The sequence below is a fragment of the Monodon monoceros genome, unplaced genomic scaffold (genome assembly GCF_005190385.1).
Source record: "Monodon monoceros isolate NGI ecotype Baffin Bay Population unplaced genomic scaffold, NGI_Narwhal_1 Super_Scaffold_18, whole genome shotgun sequence".
Lineage (NCBI taxonomy): Eukaryota > Metazoa > Chordata > Mammalia > Artiodactyla > Monodontidae > Monodon > Monodon monoceros.
Window position 1 is genome coordinate 69,790,445 of NW_021703774.1, and position 17,090 is coordinate 69,807,534.

The window sequence follows — 17,090 nt, forward strand, 5'->3', positions numbered from 1 at the left end:
AGTGCTTTTTCTTTTTTATATCTGGATTTAAAATATAAGACATTATCATTATATAAAATTTGAAAAGTACAGAAGCATTAAGAAGAAAAAATTGTTTATTATCTTACTACACAGAAAATACCTACTGTTAACATTTTCATTTTCCTATGTGTTATTTTTTCTTTCAAATTGTGAACATATTCCTTCAGTTATATTGTGCCATTTGTCATCATTTCATAAAGGTTTTGGTTATCCATGTATTTGCTGTAATGAAACCCTGGACTAAATTCCTCATCCATGAGTCTTTTTTCAGTGGACCTGTCGGAATTCAGAGCTGTCATCCTGGAATGCTTAGAAATAGACTAACCAGAAAGCAAACCTTTATGTTCCTATTTTTCCTAGTATTATTTTTGGATTTCCCTAAATCATATTTATTTTATATTCTTTCTGCCCACCAACAAGCGCTGCCTCTCATCTAAAATTCTTTGACTTTGCTTGCTTAGTCAGCAGCTCACTGATCAGCTTTGAAACCCCAACCTTAACTTCTTAAAAGCTGGGATGGGACAAAAAGAATTTTGAGCCTATCCCTTCTACTATCATTCTAGGCTTACAAAATGCTAAAAACCACTGTGGCCTACAGATTATTAGGACTAAACTTCTGACCTTAACACAGTCACCCAACTTAATAAAGGTTTTAGCCCAATAGCCCAGTTATTTTCTTTCTTTATCTCCTTACCTCCCCACCTCCCCACCTCCCCACCTCCCAACCTCCCTTATCCTGAGTTTGCCCCAGATCATCTGTGTCAGTTTTGCCAGCTTCAGCAGTACACTTACCACTTCCATTTCTTCTCTGCAGCCTCATTATGTCCCAGACAACTACAAGAGGAACGGAGGGCGGTGAGTCCCATGGGGGATGTAAGGAGCCTAAGGGATTAACCAATAACTTGAATGGAGCAAGAGAATGACCACCTACCCACTCAGCCCCATACCTGGGATTGGGGAGCCTCTGACAAAGTAGCCCAATGTAGTGCCAACAGTAATATAGAAGAACTAGACTTCAGTAGGTGTGGTCTCGTTATGGAGCCTTAGCTGGGGCAGGAAAGGAGATTTGTAAGATTAGAGAGAGAGAAGGGGAAGGATTTGGAACAGAACTCCAGACAGATTTGGACAAATCTTTTTTAGGTTTCTGCAAGCTTTTCCTGTTACCCCAAGGTGTATCAGCTCTTAGGACTTCTCTCAAGGAACAGAAGTAGCTAGAAGTGCATGGTTTTAACTGAGCAGCTTGGGCTCATAGTTTTTATTTGTGCTATTTTGTACACAAGAGGTGTATTCTTAGAGAAAGTACCGAAGGCTTTTCTTCAATTTCCTTTTCTGTTGAATGGTAGCATAACAATCACTTTACCTACATCAATAGCTTACCATAGGAAATCAACTATATTTCAATATTAGAAAAAGAAAATACCAGATAATAGGTGTGAGAAGAAATTTAGGAAAAGTAAAAACTCGATTTAAATGCTCGTTTTAGTTGGACTACTGGTATCACAAGGTTATGCCATACTTCTGTGTACTCATGAAGCAATCAGAACTAGCTATGCGTTTTACCAGCTCTGGTCTATTTTGTGGATTCCTGAAGGAAAGAGGAAAAACTGAATTTTGTAAATAGAAATTAAATTTCAGAGAAAGGTAGTGGTTTTTTTCAAAAAATAATAAAGTGAAGACCATAGCCAAGTTTCTTACCTCTTGAGCCAAGGCTCTAACAGCTAGACTGCAGGATCTCAAGCCATCTCGAGATCTTTTCCCGTCATTCCCCTTCCATCCCCAAGTGCCCTCCTTAGCCTTCCTCTCTAAATTCACATATCTTTCTGGCAGATCATCCTGGAAGTCTGAGCGCTCAAAGCCACCCCTAAAAGACCTGGGCCAAGAGGATGATGCTCTGCCCTTGATTGAAGAGGTTCTGGCCAGTCAGGAGCAAGCAGCCAATGAGATGCCCGGCCTGGAGGAGCCAGAACGGGAGGGGGCCACTGCTGAAGTCAGTGAGGGTGAAAAAAAAACAGAGGAAAGTAGGCAAGAACCCCAAGTAGCTTGTACCCCTGAGGAACGACGGCATAGTCAACGGGAACGACTCAACCAGATCTTGCTCAATCTCCTTGAAAAAATCCCTGGGAAAAATGGTAAGGAGAAACAGGCTCATCTCTAGGGTTTAAGATAAATGGGAAATCAGCAGAGAGGGAATGAAAAAGAGCAACTTCTAATTGCTTGCTTAGAATGGAAAATATTCTTTAAAAATGGTACGGTTCTGGGACTTCCCTGGTGGTCCAGTGGGTAAGCCTCCGTGCTCCTAATACACGGGGCGTCGGTTCAGCCCCTGGTCGGGGAACTAGATCCCACGTGGATGCCACAACTAAGACCCGGCACAGCCAAAATAAATAAACTTTTAAAAAAAGGAACAGTTCTTGGGAATTCCCTGGCCGTCCAGTGGTTAGGGCTCAGCGCTTCCACTGCAGGGGGCATGGGTTCGATCCCTGGTCGGGGAACTAAAATCCCACATGCTGCGCAGCATGGCCAAAAAAATGATACAGTTCTTTCATGGACCAGTGTTTAGTTATATCTTGGGAATGAAACTGGGAGGTGAGAGGATCTCCTCCCTGGAGAACAGCTTATTTCATTTGGGGCTGGAGAAGGCCTAAATTGCTTATAGGTCAGAAATGGAACCATTGAATTCCTTTGATCTCCTGAGAGCTCAAATCTGGAATAAGGAGTTGGGAGGGTAGTATTTGATGCGCCTCCTTGGTTCTGTTTTCAGCCATCGATGTGACCTACTTGCTGGAGGAAGGATCAGGCAGGAAACTTCGAAGGCGTACTTTGTTTATCCCAGAAAACAGCTTTCGGAAGTGAACCTCAAAGAATGAGAACCTCAAGCATCTGGGATCCAGTGGAGCTAACAGTCCTGCCTCCTGTTCTCTGAGTGTAGACAGGGGTGGGAAGGGTCCGTCCAGCAAGGGGAATGGGGCCATGTCATTGACATTAGGTACTTAGTAAACCTTGGAGCTAGTGGAGAGGAAGAGGAAGGGGATCTGTCTAAACAGTTCAGTTTAACTTGTTTTCCTCTCCATTGCTTCACCCTGAGGGTTAATAATGTAGGGTGGAGGGCAGAGCACATTGGGGATGACCAGAATCTTTTGGTACTTTACAGCACTTGCCCCTCCCCACAGCTTGGGCTTTTCTGTGTCATCCTCTGATCCTGTAGGCATTGCTAAGAAGCTGCTTCCTATACCCAGGTATAACTCAAACTCCAAAGGGATAGGGCCAGGATCCCCACCCCTACCCTGTCTGTTCTCTATAGGCTCCAAGAGCTACCCGAGACGTAAAACAGAAACAGTAGCTGGGCCTTGTTCCAAATCCCTGACCAAGAAAAGTTTCTCTCTCCTCTTTTGCCCAACCAGGTCAAAGTAAAATGTGAGTTGACAACTCAAAGCACTTGTTAACTGCTGCCCCCTCCCTACCTCTACTCCCCCAAATGGAATCATGGAATAGGGAAGGCCCCCATGGGGTCAGAAGGGCACAGTACTTATTGTAACTATTTTTGTTTTAACCTTCATAACCTGCCGAACATATTTTTTTCTAATGGAAAGCCCAGGCCCCCCGCCAGCACACGTGCTGTTTATGCGCTATGGTTCTTGTGTGTCTGCTGTGCTGTGCGAATGGAGATTCGTTTCAAAGAAAAATCATTTTAAAACCTACATAAAAATGAACTCTAACCACCCCCCAACAAAAGTCACTACATAAACTGTTGAGCAGTATTCACCTATCAGAGTATTTGTTGTGAGTGTAGATTATCAATTGAAAACACTACTTCTTGTTTTACTTGTACAGTTTTCAATGTCCATCTCTTAAAGAGACAGTGTATTCTCCCCACCCCTAGTTCCATCTTTCCTCCACCTTCCTGATGACTTCATCTTCAGGAGGGATATCCAGGGTGTCACCTTCCTTCCCATTCTCTTGACCAGAAGTTACCAGATAATACTGTCTCTTTAAAAATAAAATTTAAGAAGCTTTGTTGTCTTTTCAGACAGACATATGCATATACGTTTTAGGTGTTCTTATAAGAGAAAAGATGGTTTTTAAATGTGCCAAGTTGTGTGTGTATATATATATGTATGTATATATATATATATATCTGCTGCGTGATTAGTAAGCAATACAATAGTTAAACATTTTCCCATTACTTTTTTCTAATATTGGACCAATGCTCTCCTAATTGTACATTTCCTCTTATGATGACGACGCTCTGACTTGTTTAGGTAGAAACATTGACCACCTTCCATTCCATTGAATCTTTCTTTTTCTCCTTTCTGTGTCAATCTTGAGGAAAAAACAAAAGAGACAGGGGATGCCAAAGATCCCCTTGAGCAGAGAAAAAGCAGAATAAATATTTTATTAAAGAAAAAAGAGAATTAAGAAAATAGTTTGGAGTATTTTCTTACTGTAGAGAAGCACTGTACATTACTAAGAGACCTGGGTATAAGATACTCACGTGTGGAGCTGGGAAAATCGCATGTCCAAGCCCGTTTGAGTGGTTTCTTTTGGTTTTCATTGCAGGGAGCCGGGTGGGAGGGAGGTGGGAATAGGGGCACTTTGGGGGTCTCCTTTTAGTCAAAGCAGGAAAATGACAAGAAAGAGATTAAAATTCAATATTTCCTTCAATAGTGTTAAACACTAAAATTTTAAAAAAGACGAAAAAAGAAAAAAAAACTTTGTAAAATGCGAGAACAGAAGCAAAAGACACTACGCTCTGTCATTTTATCTTTCTTTTGTTGAAAGACTAAAAACTGAAATGTTTTTTAGACAATCAAATGTTAGGTAAGTGCAAAAACTTGTTTTTTCTTACTGGTGTAGAAATTAATGCCTTTTTTTATTTTTCGGTTGTTTTATAATAACGAATAAAAAGAACCCCCTAGCTGCCAGGTGGGTTTTGGTGTTTGAAATGCGGGGCAAAGCACTACATCACTGCAAATAGATACAGAGTTAGTCTGCATGTCTGTAGGCTGTGTGATTGCGGAAAATATAAATGCTGCTAATATATTTCCTTTTTACAAAAGCATATCTAAATAGATGATTGTTTTGATGTTAATCTTTGTAAATTATGTATTACCAATTTTAACATTGGATGTAATTGCATAAAAAGCTTGCATCTCAATCCTTGAAAGTCTAGTATTAAATGGAAAAAACTTTTCCTAACTACAGAGTGATGAGCTTGCTATTTTTTTCCTCTTTCCTATCCTCCAGTTGTCTTTCAAGATCTTCTCCATCGTGTTTCCAAAGAGATCTGTTCAAAACCACATCATCAGCATCCTGGGCCCCACGTGGGCACGCTAACCGCTGTTGACTATCGGATAAAGCCGTTTCCTCGATATTACAATCTTTTTGGTCTGGGCCCAGCCTAGCCAATCAACATAATAATCTTCTACATCTCTACCCCTTGTAACCCATAGACATCATAAGTTTATGCTACATTTTCTGGGCCACTATGTTAGACCATTTCCACTGTAAGCAATTGACACGTATTCATTTATTTAGTCTTCACAACAGCCTTTTTGGTTGGTACCAAAACCAAATTTTATAGATGAGGAAACTGAAGCAACAGAGAGGTTAAGTAACTCACCCAAGATCTTGTAGCTAGTTAATCCTCATAATAGCCCTCTGTAGTTACTATACCCATTTTTGTAGAAGCAAAAACTGAAGCTCTGGAAGGTTAAGTATAACTTGCCAAAGATCACCTAGTAACTAGTGTTGGAGCCAGAACTCCAAAATCTTTATGTTCATCTGCAAATAGGAAAGTGTCAGAAATAGCCAAAGCATGATCCTACTAAGGAAGATAAAGCCATTCCTGCCAACAACCGAAAGACCTAACAAAATCTTGCCCCAGACAGGAGTCAGACATTTAGGGTTTGAGTCAGCTAGAGTATAGTTGCTCGGAAGCATCAAGACAGCTGACTGCAAGAGCTCAATCTCCACTCCTACAAGAACTTGGGGTTCGTCCCACTATCACACAACAGTCTATTCATGGCTGGCTGCAAAAACAATACATTAGTAGTTTTTTTAATCTTTAATTTTTTTAACTTTTAATATCCCTTTAATACCTACTTACAGCTGTTCTAGATAATATGTAATGATAATAGTACAAAACTAATTTCATATCAATGTTTGTCCTATCTCAAGATGTCCTGCAAAGGAGGTCCCCTGTTGTGTTACCTGAGAACCATTAGGCTCCAACTGCCAATATCACCATATCTCACTGATGCTCTGACAGTATTGTTCTATGACTCCTCCCACTTTTGAGGATTACCCACTATAAAACCAGGCACATAGGGATAGGAGTCAGGAAAAGGAGAGGGCCGGTTGAATCACAGGAAATTAAAGCTCTATATCAGTAAAGGATTTCTGAAACTTTAGAATCATGCCCCCCCCACAAAGATTACTCTGTAGATCTCACTTTAAGAAATATTGGTCCCAAAGTCATCTTTTATATCTACTCTTTTATAAATTAAAACTTTATAAAAACAGAACTTCTTTTTGCAGGAGTAATCTGCAATTGAAGAAGCATCATAAACTTGAGTACTCCCGCTCTTAAGAATATAACTATGAATTCCCAGAGGCTCTCAGAATCCAGTTTGAAAAACGTCACCCTAGAAAACACCTGAAATGCAAACTAAGGTCCAAAACTGAGAGGGCTGCCAAACACAAAAAGCAAAATTAAAGCAAGGCGCAGATGAATAACATAAATTGGCCAGGAATGGGGAGCATTAAATCTTAGAAAATGGCAAAAGTATGAGACATCTGATTCTAACCAACCCTGCCCGAGTATTTCCAAAGCTTCAGATCTAAGATTTTTATTTCCTCACGTCCTTTCTCCTAACACCAGCCCGTTGTGCTCTTAACCAAGTTCCCAAAGATGAAGGAAAACTTAAAATTTCTTTCCTCTGTTTCACCTCATAGTTCTCAGCTTCTCCCTAACTTTCCTGTTGCCTGGTTATAATTATAGCTTTCTATTCTTCTAACCTTTTAGTGATTCTCCTCTAGGCAATCATTTATAGTGATTTCCAGCCCCATCCTCCAAGCTCTAGAGCATTTAGCTATTCTCATTTCAAAAGCCTGAAACTCATTAACTCCTAACAAAGTAGTAATAGATGTCAAGTTATTATGCTTCCTAAAATTACAGCACCACAGAATGGTGATATTAAATAGAAAAAAATGTGTCCCTTCTTAAAACCTTTTAATCCTTCCCATCACCTCAGATAGTCTGATAAGTACAATTTCATGGACTAGTCTTCCCATCTCTCCCATATCTCCTCAGGCTCCTACCATATCAGTCTCACCAAGCAAAGATATCAAGTCTCAGGCTAGAGAGGCACTTCCTGCAAGTCAGGCACCAACTGGGGACTACTTCATCATTCCTAAGGGAACAGAAAGAACTAGACCTGGGCTAGGAAGGAAGCATCTCCCTTGGGCTCCCCATAATACGGCCTCCCTCCCCTCCCCCCTAGCCTATGTCCTGAAACCGACAGTGACAGACACGTTCAACTCCCACTCTTTATTGGGACAAAGGAAGAAGAAGGCAGACCGACACCACAGGCCCACCCGCCAGGGGTGTCCAGACTTCAGCACCTAGTACAGCATGAGTATATCATAAATACAGGCAACATGGGATGGGTGAAGTGGGTAAAGTTTCCATACACAGGAAGAAGCCTAGAGGCCCTTCTAGTCTTGGAAACTGAGGCATATACTGCACTGGCACAGTCTACTTACAGATGAAAAAGATAGAGGGGGGCAAGATTTCCATTTTGCAGATAGGGAGCTATTCCCTACTGCAGATTGGAAAGAGGAAAGAGATTGCATGGAGGGAAATGCCTTTTTATACATCTGGAAGAAGAGCAGATTTCACCTTATAGATGGGTATGGGAGGGAAGGAGGAAAGTTTATTTTACATGTTAGCAGAAATGGATGTGGGAGGAAAGTGTCATTTTGCAGACAGGGAAAGTACTTCGGGGATGATCAGTTTACATGGGGGAGAGTTCACAGGCCATTCCATTCCCAGGTGACAGGAGGGAGAGAGGTGCAGGAAAGGAAAAGGTCCTAGGCCTAGAGAACAAGAGAGGTGTACCCCACAGGCACCAGCCCCTCCACTCCATCCTTCCCACAGCGGAGCCAGTCCTCATCCACAGTGGCGATGACATGCAGCACTTCCCCATGCCGGAAGCTCAGCTGGTCAGGTCCTGCAGCATTGTGGTCACAGAGAGCTCGGACTGCCCTATAAGGAGCCAGAGGGAGATGCTGGGATGAAGTGAGGCAGGGGTGCCCAGCTGTCCCCAGCCTCACCTTCCCACTGTATGGTATGTCCCTGTTGGTTCAGCTCAGTAAACATCAGTTGGGCTCTGGAAGAGACATGGGGACCATCTATCAACATGTTGATTCTATTTGGGCCCCCAGCCCTCTCCTGAGCTCCAAACCCACTCTTTAGCTGCTTATTTGATGCAATTTGCACTTCTCTGGTGCTTCAAATTCAACATATGCAAACTAAATGACTCATCTTAACCCTCCAAACCAGTCCCCTTGTGTCCCCTATAGTGGTAAATGGCATCACCTTACACCCAGTTGCTCCTGGCAAAAACCAGGCTGTCTCAGTCTTTACATCCAATCGATCACCAAAACCTGTTTGATGTTTGTATCTCCCACCACTTTATTTATCTTTCTCTTCAACCCCACTGCCATTGTCCTCATTTAGGCCTCTATACTCTTTCTCTGGACCACTGGCATATGATCTAACTGGTGTGCCTGAATCTTGACAACGCTCTCCAGCTCCATTCTCCAAACAGCAGTCAGAGAGCTGTTTAAGTCTAAAACTTAAAACTAGCAAGCCTGTTGTCACCAGACTTAAGACCCTTCAATGGCTCCCACTGCCTTGGAGTGATGTCCAGATTTCTTAGCTGGCCTGCTGAAGCCATCAACCTCCCTAACACCACTGCCAGCATCCTCCACTCCAGCCACAACTAATCATGTACTCATAGTTCCTCACTTACCACACCTGGGCTTCTCCACCTTTGCATCCTGTTCCTTCAGATGCACACCCCACACCATCACTAGGCCTTCTCTGAGTCCCCAGACCTGGGGAAGAAGCCCTGTCTCTATGGCTCCAAAGGACTCAGTCTTCCTTTCCTAGAGTCTTTCCCACACAGAATTGTAAATGCTCGTTTATTCACTGGTATCCCCACTGGAATACAAGCTCCTTGTGGGCAGGGACTCCAACAGGTTTTCCTTTGCATTCCCTCCCCCAGCATAATGCTAAGCACATAGTAAGTACTTGAAAAGTAATTGAATGGAAAATCAAGAAGCCTAATTCAATGGATTGAGAGAACTGAAGCCAGACCCTAAAGTCAACGCAGCCCCTCATACCAAATTAGAAGACCCCACTAAAGAGAAGAACAGTGCCCCAGTGGACACACGTGTGCATTCGTATACACATAACAGTAATAAAAGTCACCACTAACTGGGCACCTTTTGTGTGCCAAATACTTTTATATTGAATAAAATCACGTTTAGTCTTCATGACAACCATAACAAAAGTATAAATTATCCTCTTTTTACAGAGAAAGAAACTAAGGTTCAGAGAAATTAGTGTCACACCAATAATAAATAGCAAAGATGCAACGCAAACCAAGCACTGACTTTACAGCCCAAGGCCATTTACACCGCCTCCCATCCACTCTGTGAAGACAGAAAAACACATAGGTATAACACGCACACCACTTTCTCCCCGACCCTCCTTACCTGTGGGTCTGCGCTGTGCTGGGTGCTGAGACCTCAAGTTCCTTAGGAGAAGAGGGAGTCTCGGGAGGTGCCCCCCGCTTCACCAGAGCCAACACACTCACTGTCGGGGGCAGCCAGCTGGATGGTCTCCTGGAGGAAAGGATGCAGGGTCACAGAGGTCAACCCACCTCCATAAAAAGAACCCAAGTACCCAGGACTTTGGAGGGAGGAAGAGGCTGAGGGACGCAACTGTGGTTCAAAAGAGGTCAGGATTGGTCACTGCTGACGGCAGAGTGGCAGTTGTGGGACAGTTACCTTTAGGGTGACTAGGGAGGTGACAACGAACGTCTACAACACCAAAAACTACAAAGGGACCTATGGAACCAGCAGGCTTAGATCCAGAGGGTCACTAGAGAGTACCTGAAGCCATTAAAGAGCTACCAATGGTCAAAACCTAGAGCAGGAGTTGGCGAACTTTTTCTTTTTTTCTAAAGGGCCAGAAAGTATTCTTGGCTTTGAGGGACAAGAGGCAAAATGGACAATATTACACAGGTATTTACATAACTGTTAAAACTTAATGACTTAAGAATATAACCATTTTTACTTCGGGGCTGTAGAAAAGCCAGACCGTCAACCTCTGACCTAAAGGATCCCTACTGAGTTTCAAATTGGGGTGACTGAGGGAATTCCCTGGTCCAGTGGTTAGGACACGGCGCTTTCACTGCTGGGGCCCAGGTTCTCAATCCCTGGTCCAAGAACTAAGATCCCACAACCTGCGTGGCGCGGCCAAAAAAAAAAAAAAAAAATTGGGGTGACTGAGGGCTCTGAGGGGAGGTCAGAGGTCATGGAGAGGACCAGGGACCCCATTACCTGGACTTTGGGGCTCCACTCTCAGTTTCTGTGAGGCCCCCAGGCACTCCAAACAGTCTCCCCAGCCATACGCCTCTGCCTGGTGCAGCTTCCTCTGCGGGCAGGGACCTCTCCTGTGCGACCTCAGTTGCAGTCCTGTGATGCCTCGATCCCCATCGGGGAAGAGGGAAGCCCTCGGTGCCGCCAGAGGCGTAGACCCGGGAAGCCTGGGTCAGCTGCTCCCACCAGCTGCCTGGGGTAGGAGGGCTTGAGGGGGCCGAAGGGCCTGGAGGGGTCTCCCCAGAAGCCCCCCGGAGGCTCTGGGCCAGCCGACCCCCCCAGTGCAGCATGGCTTGCACAGTCTGCTGCAGGGCTGGAGGCGAGCCTGGGGGGTCAGGGGCCTGAGGCAGGCCCAGGGGCAGGTGGTGGTGGTGCTCAAAAAGCAGGTCCAGGTGGAAGGTGAGCACCGACAACGGCTGCAGCAGGAGCAGCAGCTCCGTGGACAAGGAGGGGCAGCCGCCCCGGGCCAGGGAGAAGAAGCCGGTGGGCAGGTACAGGAGGGACAGCAGGCCTGGGAAAGAGCAGGCTAACATCAGCCCCTGCTCTGGGCCTAGTCCAGAGCATCAGCCCACCAATCGCGAACATCCTCCCAGGCCTCTTACTATGCTGGGCACTGGGGCAGAGAGAGGGGGACACGGAGGGGTGCAGAGCTGCCACATCCCCGCCCGTGTGGAACCACGGCCTAGAGAGGGAGACACACGTAGAACGTGTGGTGACAAATCTATAACGGAAAGGAGGACTTGAGGGCCATGGGAGCAAAATGGGCGAGCGGGGTGGGGAATGGGGGTGAGTTAGCCTAGTTTGAGGTGGGGGTGGAGCCTCGCTGAAGAAGGACCCAAAGGATGAATGAAAGTTAATGAGGGGGCAGGAGGGGCAGGAAGCCCTATTCTAGGTGGAGGGACCATAAAAATAGGGCCCTGGGGCAGGAAGAACAGGAAAGGAAGACTGTCACAGGACCAGGGAAAGCCCCAGACCTGAAGGCAGCAAGCAGAAGAAGGCAGAGGCCAGATAATCAAGACTTTAGAGGTTACAGTGAGGATTTGGGTCATTCCTCCTATGGACAATAAGACTCCTTGAAAGAGTTTTAAGCAAGAGAGTGGTAAGATCTGGCACCAGGGGGAACCAACAGAAGAGATCCCTTCCCCCACCGGCCCCAGCCTAGCACCCCCATCCTCTCCCATCTGAGCCTCTGACCTGCATCTTCCTGGAGACTGGAAAACCACAGCTCCAACTGCTTAGTGCTGGGGGAGAGAGGAGGGAACAGAAGTTCAAGGAGGTGGAGGACTCCAGCCCCCTGTGGGTGGAGGATGGGAGATGAGACTGGAAGAGGGAAGACCTTCTCTGGGGACATGGGGCACCCACCATGTGTCCCACCCATGACATTCCTGCCATCTCCAGGCCATGGGAGGGATGCCAGAAAGAAGGCCACTCACTTGAGGAGGCCCAGGATGAAGGCATGGAAGCGGCTACGGCTGCTTCTTAGCAGGGCCAGACGGCTGACCTGGCCATACAGGGTTCCGAGGGAACGGGCACTGGAGCCTGAGGACACAGGGCGCAGTCAGCCAGGCCCAGTCCCTGCCCCAGTCTCTGCCCCCGCCCGCCCAGCCCCACACTCTCCCCGCTTCACCTGGCTTCACAGACGCCTCCACCACACTCCAGGGGCTGCTAGGGCGCTGCCCAGTGATGAGGTCTTTCCGGAAAGGCTTCAGCCCGTCGGCCACCAGGGCATGGAGGGCCGGACAAAGGGTGGTCAGCACGAGGTGCCCCACATCTGGGCTCAGACGGCTATCCCCCAACTGGGCCTGGAGGCAGTGCAATGGGCATGGGTCCAGAGATACCTCCAGCCTTCTCCCCGCCGACTGCTCCTGCACCTCAGAGCTACATTCACCTCCTCAACCCCAACGCCCTTCCCACAGGCACCTTCACCTTCTGCACTAAGTTCCGGGCGGCCCCAAAGTGCGAGATGATTTTATCCACTGAAGCGCTGACAGCTATCAGGAGACCTGGGTGGGGGCCAGGGAAGGGAAGAAGTGTCAAAGCCCCCTGTCTCTCCCTAGGCAAACCCCAAGGGACTTGGAGAGCCCGGTTTACACAATTTGACCCTGAGAGAGGAGGGCCTAAGCGAGGGGAAGTTGATTCCCAAACCAAGGGTCGGAAGTCAGGGTGTCCTACCTTTTTTCTGCTCCTGCAGCTGGCCAGTCCCACTCTGGGCTTCTGCCATCCACAGTCGCTGGTCCCCGGGGACGCCGGTGAACGACCAGGAACTACGGACTGGGGTAAGGGAAGAAGAACGCAGTGACACTTACCAGGGGTTACCCCAAGGACTCCAGGCTTCCACACGGGTCATCTCCCGCGGGTCTGCAGCATCCCTGCCCTTCAAGTCTTGGGAAAGGGAGCACAGGTCTGGGTGGAGCATAGGGCAGCTCGACCCGGGCTCCCAGAGTGAAATCCTGCACATATCTCAGCACTGCCATCCTGCTCCCCACTTCCCGGTTCCTATTTCCCTTCCTCACGGCCCAGCTCCTCGATCCCGGAAGTCCCGACGTGGGGCAGCCGCACTCACCTCCCGCCTGCCAGGCAGAGGCCTGTAAGGCGGGAGATGACAGGGCGAGGGAAGGGAGGGGCAGCCTTGTGCCCGCCGCCCCGGGGCCCTTGTCAGGTCTGCAGGGACCCAAGGAGCACGTGGGGAGCCTGGACCAATGGAAAGACAGACAGACGGGAAAGGGAGGAGAGACACGGGGAGAGGAGACCCAAGGATTGGGAGGCTGGAAGGCGCCGGAAAGGGGAAACCGGGGTCCTGCGCCAGCATCTCGGAGGAGGGCGCCCGCTGCAGCCCACGTGGGCCTGGCCCCATGGAGAAGGAGTGACCAGAGCCCCCTCAGCCAATGAGCTCAGCGAACTTCACCCTCTACCCTTCCCGAGCACGGTGGGGATCAGGCTCGAACTGCACTGGCCAGAGAATTCCACAGAGGGTGTGACCCAAGGTCCTTACCAATGGACTTGCTGGGACTCCCTTAAACGCATGAAAGCCTGCTAAGCCCGTATCCACTATGCCTGGGCCTCGAGGGAGGGTGGCCGGGCCACGAAGCGGAAAAAGCAGCAACCTTTGCCCAGTACAGGGAGCCAGCAGGGCCAGACTCCCCAGTACCAATGAACTTAGAATCCGCCCAGGTTGAAGGGCAGGACCCAGAATAGGTCTGGGCGAGGATGGGTGGGGCTTTGGAGTGGGCGGGGCAGCCCCGCCTGAGGCGTGGCCCGCGGGGCTGGCCCGGGTCCTTCTTACGTAGCCTGGGAGGAGGCGGTGGGCTCCTGGTCCAGCGAGGGGCCTTCGGCGGACGAGGTGGCCGTGGCAGCGGGGGGGCGGGTACCTGGCGGAGTGGGGAAGCCGCGGCGGGGAAGGTGCTACTTCTGGGAAAGAGCGGGGACAGCAGCAGTGCCAGCTCAGGGCTGGCCAGGCAAGGCAGGTCCCCCCTAGCCGGAGGCGAATAGGCCCCCACCGGGGACAGGCGGACAGGCAGCAGCTGCTCCTCTGGGGAACTCGGCGCCCCCAGTAGCCGCAGCCCAGCGCCGGGCCAGCCGGCCAGAGGCGCCAGGAGCAGAGACCCAGCTGCGGCCGCGCCCCCACCCTCCAACAGGGGGCGCCCGTCAGCCGAGAACCGGAAAACCAGAGGCCGAGGGAGCGGGAGGGGACCGGCTGCAGGCAGGATTGGCGGGGCAGGTGCGGAGGGGAAGGAGGCCAGCGGGATGGGCAGCCAGGCAAGGAGGGGCGGGAGAAAGAGGGAGCAAAGAGTTAGTCCCGTAACCCAAGGACCCACCCAGTTTCCCTTTCCCGGAGCGCTCCCTGGTAGAAGGGGACGGGAAGGATGGGTGACACAGAATGGAGGGGAGACAGGGGGTCGGGTTGGAAGCTTTGGAGGTGTGGGTGAGGCCAAAGCCCAGCCCTCCTCTCGCTACCTCCTGTGGCCTCTTACCCTCAACGCCGGCCTGCGGGCCTGGTTCCTCCGGCTCCTTTGCGGCTGGGGCCTCCTCACCAGCAGCTGGGCTCCCCGCCCTGCCCTCTTCGGGCTGCCCCTCTGCTATGGGCTGCAGCCCAGGTCGGTTCTTCTTCCTCCGTGGAGGGACGGGTGGAGGTGGGGGCCGGGGCGGGACCAAGGCCCAGCCAGCTGGGGGGTCTCGGGGCGGGACTGGCGGGGGCGGGGCCCGGCTTCGGGACCTGAGTTCCTTGAAGGTGGTGACTTCCCGGGGAGGCGCCGGGGAGCCACCGAGCGACCCCGTAGGGGGCAGCTCGGTGTCTGGCGAGAAGACGATGAGCCAGTCACTGCGGTCTTTCTTGGCCTGCGGCACGAGGGGCAGCCCTGGGCCCCGCTTGCGCTTCTGGGCCAGCTCGTGGAAGGACGTGATTGTCCGGTGGGGCACCGACTCCTTGCTGACGTCACTTCTCCATTCCCCATCAGTTTTCCCTGCATCTGTTTTGGAACCCGTATCAGTTATTCCTGTATTGGTCTTCCAACCGGAGTCGAATTTTCCAGGTTCAGTTTTCCAGCTAGAGTTAATATTCCCATTGACTTTCCAATCAGAGTTATTGTTCTCAGTGATTTTCCAGACAGCTTCAGTTTTCTCTTTGTCAATTTTCCAAATGGGGTTGATTTTCCAACTGGGTTCGGTTTTCCCAGCATCGATTTTCCCATCATCAGCCTCTAGGAGGTCAGAGGTAGGGAGGTCCTGCTCCTCAGCCTCATCCTCTTCCTCTAGTCCTGGGGAAGGCAGGTCCTGGCAGGTGGTCAGGGCATTGCAGTTGGAGTCCAGGCCAGGGCCAGGTGGAGAGGAAGCTTCAGAGCAGGAATCAGGAGAGCAACAAAAGCTGTCTGGGGAGCAGGCGCCTGGACCTGCAGAAGCCAGTGGGGAGCCTTGCTCCAGAGGAATGATGCTGGGCTGAGGGTGGACATCCTCATTGCCAGGGAGGTCCCTGGAGTAGACCGAGATGGGGGACTCATCAGGGCTAAGATCTGAGCAGGAGCTGAGAGAGGAGGAGCAACCCGGGTCTGAGGGAGAGGCAGCCCCCTCTTCGTCCTGTGCTGGGTCCTGCCGGTTTTCTAGGCCTGGCCCATGCTCCTGGCAACATCGGCAGGGAACGGCTGGGCTGTTGGAATTGGCGTCCACCAAGGTCCCGCTGCAGGGGCCTCTGCTCTCCTTGCCCCCAGTGTCACCTGGGGGAGGGGATGTGCTCAAGGGCCCCTCCCGAAGCTCCGGACGGCGGGACAAGTGCAGGCCCAGAGATACATGCTGGAGGTGGATGTGGTTGAGGTTGCAGAGTAAAGCCCTCTGAGGGGACAGCATGGTGCCAGCGGCGATGGGATGGCCTCTAGAGAATGAGGAGGAGCCTCTCACATCCACCTACCTGGCAACCGCAGATGCAGCCCTAGAAGACAGGGATGGTGAAACCCAGCCAGTGAGGGAGCGGGCCGCGGGAAGGACACGGAGGTGACTGACGGCTGGGGCAGGCCTGGAAAGGCGCCTTGGACAATATTTAAATGAGATGCAAATAGACATCGACTGGCCATTAGTTTCCGCTGCAGTGTTTGCAGGTGGAGTGGAATGTAACCCCCCAGGAATGGGGCGGGGAGGGTCAGAGAATGCGGCTGCGCTCTCGATCTCCTTGGAGGTGCAGGGGCTTGGAAAAGAATGGGGCCCAGAATGGACTCCGGGTCCTCTCTGCTGCAATCTGGCTCTGCTCCCCGGCCTGCCCCTCACTCCCAGGGGAAGGGGTCAAGGGACGCCCCGCCCAGATGCTCTGAAATTGGGTGGTGGGGAGGCTCGTCTGGCTGGTTGATGCAGGAAAGGGGCGGGCGTGGGGGAAAGGACGGAGCAGCCGTCATCATGTCAACTCCGCCTGGCAGTTAGGCCAGCCGGCACAGACCCCGAGCCCCAGCCTCCAGCCACGGTGCACGTTCACCCTGCTCCGAAAACCAGCGCGTCTATCCATTCTCTCCCCATTTGTCTCTATCGTCCAGCTACCACCCCACCCCTTCTCTATTCATTTTTTACCGCTAACCTCTCTTGCCCCACCCCGCGTGCCCCAACCCGTCCATCCACACCCACAGGACGACGAGCCATCCTCACCAGGGTCCTCCTGCAACCGCTCCAGCGTCTGCTCCTTCGCAGCTCGGGTCCCCGCCCGGCCTGCACAGACTGGAGGGGAGGGGAGCTGGGACAACCGGCGCCAGCGCTGCGCAGCCGCGCCCCTTCACGCATGGGCGTGGCGTGGCTCAGACCCAGCCCCCAGCGCTTGACGTCTCGCCTGTGTCACCCACCCAGGCCCGGCTCAATGGCTTTTGATGCATCCTAACCTTTCAGTCCCAAGGGGGTCCTGAAGCCAAGGCCCGAGGTCCTCGCTTCCA

The 17,090-nt window shown here is 50.4% G+C and overlaps 2 protein-coding genes and 1 pseudogene across 8 annotated transcripts in view; 2 read left to right on the forward strand and 1 right to left on the reverse strand.

Moving 5' to 3' along the window:
- ASH1L (ASH1 like histone lysine methyltransferase) overlaps positions 1 to 5,186 on the forward strand; it is a 214,098-nt gene extending 208,912 nt beyond the window's left edge. Inside the window, 3 exon segments of the mRNA XM_029227664.1 lie at positions 836 to 876; positions 1,849 to 2,150; positions 2,783 to 5,186. Of these exon segments, the coding sequence (XP_029083497.1) occupies positions 836 to 876; positions 1,849 to 2,150; positions 2,783 to 2,874 (435 nt within the window). The 3' untranslated portion in view covers positions 2,875 to 5,186.
- A 2,365-nt stretch (positions 5,187 to 7,551) lies between these two features.
- On the reverse strand, positions 7,552 to 16,951 carry RUSC1 (RUN and SH3 domain containing 1). 7 transcript variants are annotated; one of them, XM_029229327.1, is made up of 11 exons: positions 16,813 to 16,951; positions 14,664 to 16,111; positions 13,976 to 14,386; positions 12,865 to 12,963; positions 12,613 to 12,695; positions 12,320 to 12,494; positions 12,126 to 12,231; positions 11,887 to 11,933; positions 10,654 to 11,203; positions 9,805 to 9,933; positions 7,556 to 8,287 (listed from the first exon to the last, which is right to left on the reverse strand). In XM_029229327.1, exons 2-11 carry the CDS (start codon positions 16,027 to 16,029, stop codon positions 8,119 to 8,121), a joined length of 3,135 nt encoding a protein of 1,044 aa, XP_029085160.1. In that variant the 5' UTR covers positions 16,030 to 16,111; positions 16,813 to 16,951; the 3' UTR covers positions 7,556 to 8,118. The 7 variants fall into 7 exon arrangements, with proteins under 7 accessions (XP_029085163.1, XP_029085162.1, XP_029085167.1 ...); XM_029229330.1 differs by lacking the exon at positions 13,976 to 14,386 and having other exon boundaries at positions 7,552 to 8,287; positions 10,654 to 10,885; positions 12,619 to 12,695; XM_029229329.1 differs by lacking the exon at positions 13,976 to 14,386 and having other exon boundaries at positions 7,552 to 8,287; positions 12,619 to 12,695.
- Positions 16,304 to 17,038, forward strand: LOC114899014 (annotated as a pseudogene).
- Positions 17,039 to 17,090: the final 52 nt, after the last annotated feature.

Coding starts and splice junctions, on each gene's coding strand:
- RUSC1 (XM_029229327.1), bottom strand. CDS start 16,029: ATGCTGTCCCCTCAGAGGGCTTTACTCTGCAACCTCAACCACATCCAC. Junction 12,495..12,612: donor ACTTAGTGCAGAAGGTGAAG/GTGCCTGTGGGA, acceptor CACTGCCTCCAG/GCCCAGTTGGGGGATAGCCG. Junction 11,934..12,125: donor TTCATCCTGGGCCTCCTCAA/GTGAGTGGCCTT, acceptor TCTCTCCCCCAG/CACTAAGCAGTTGGAGCTGT.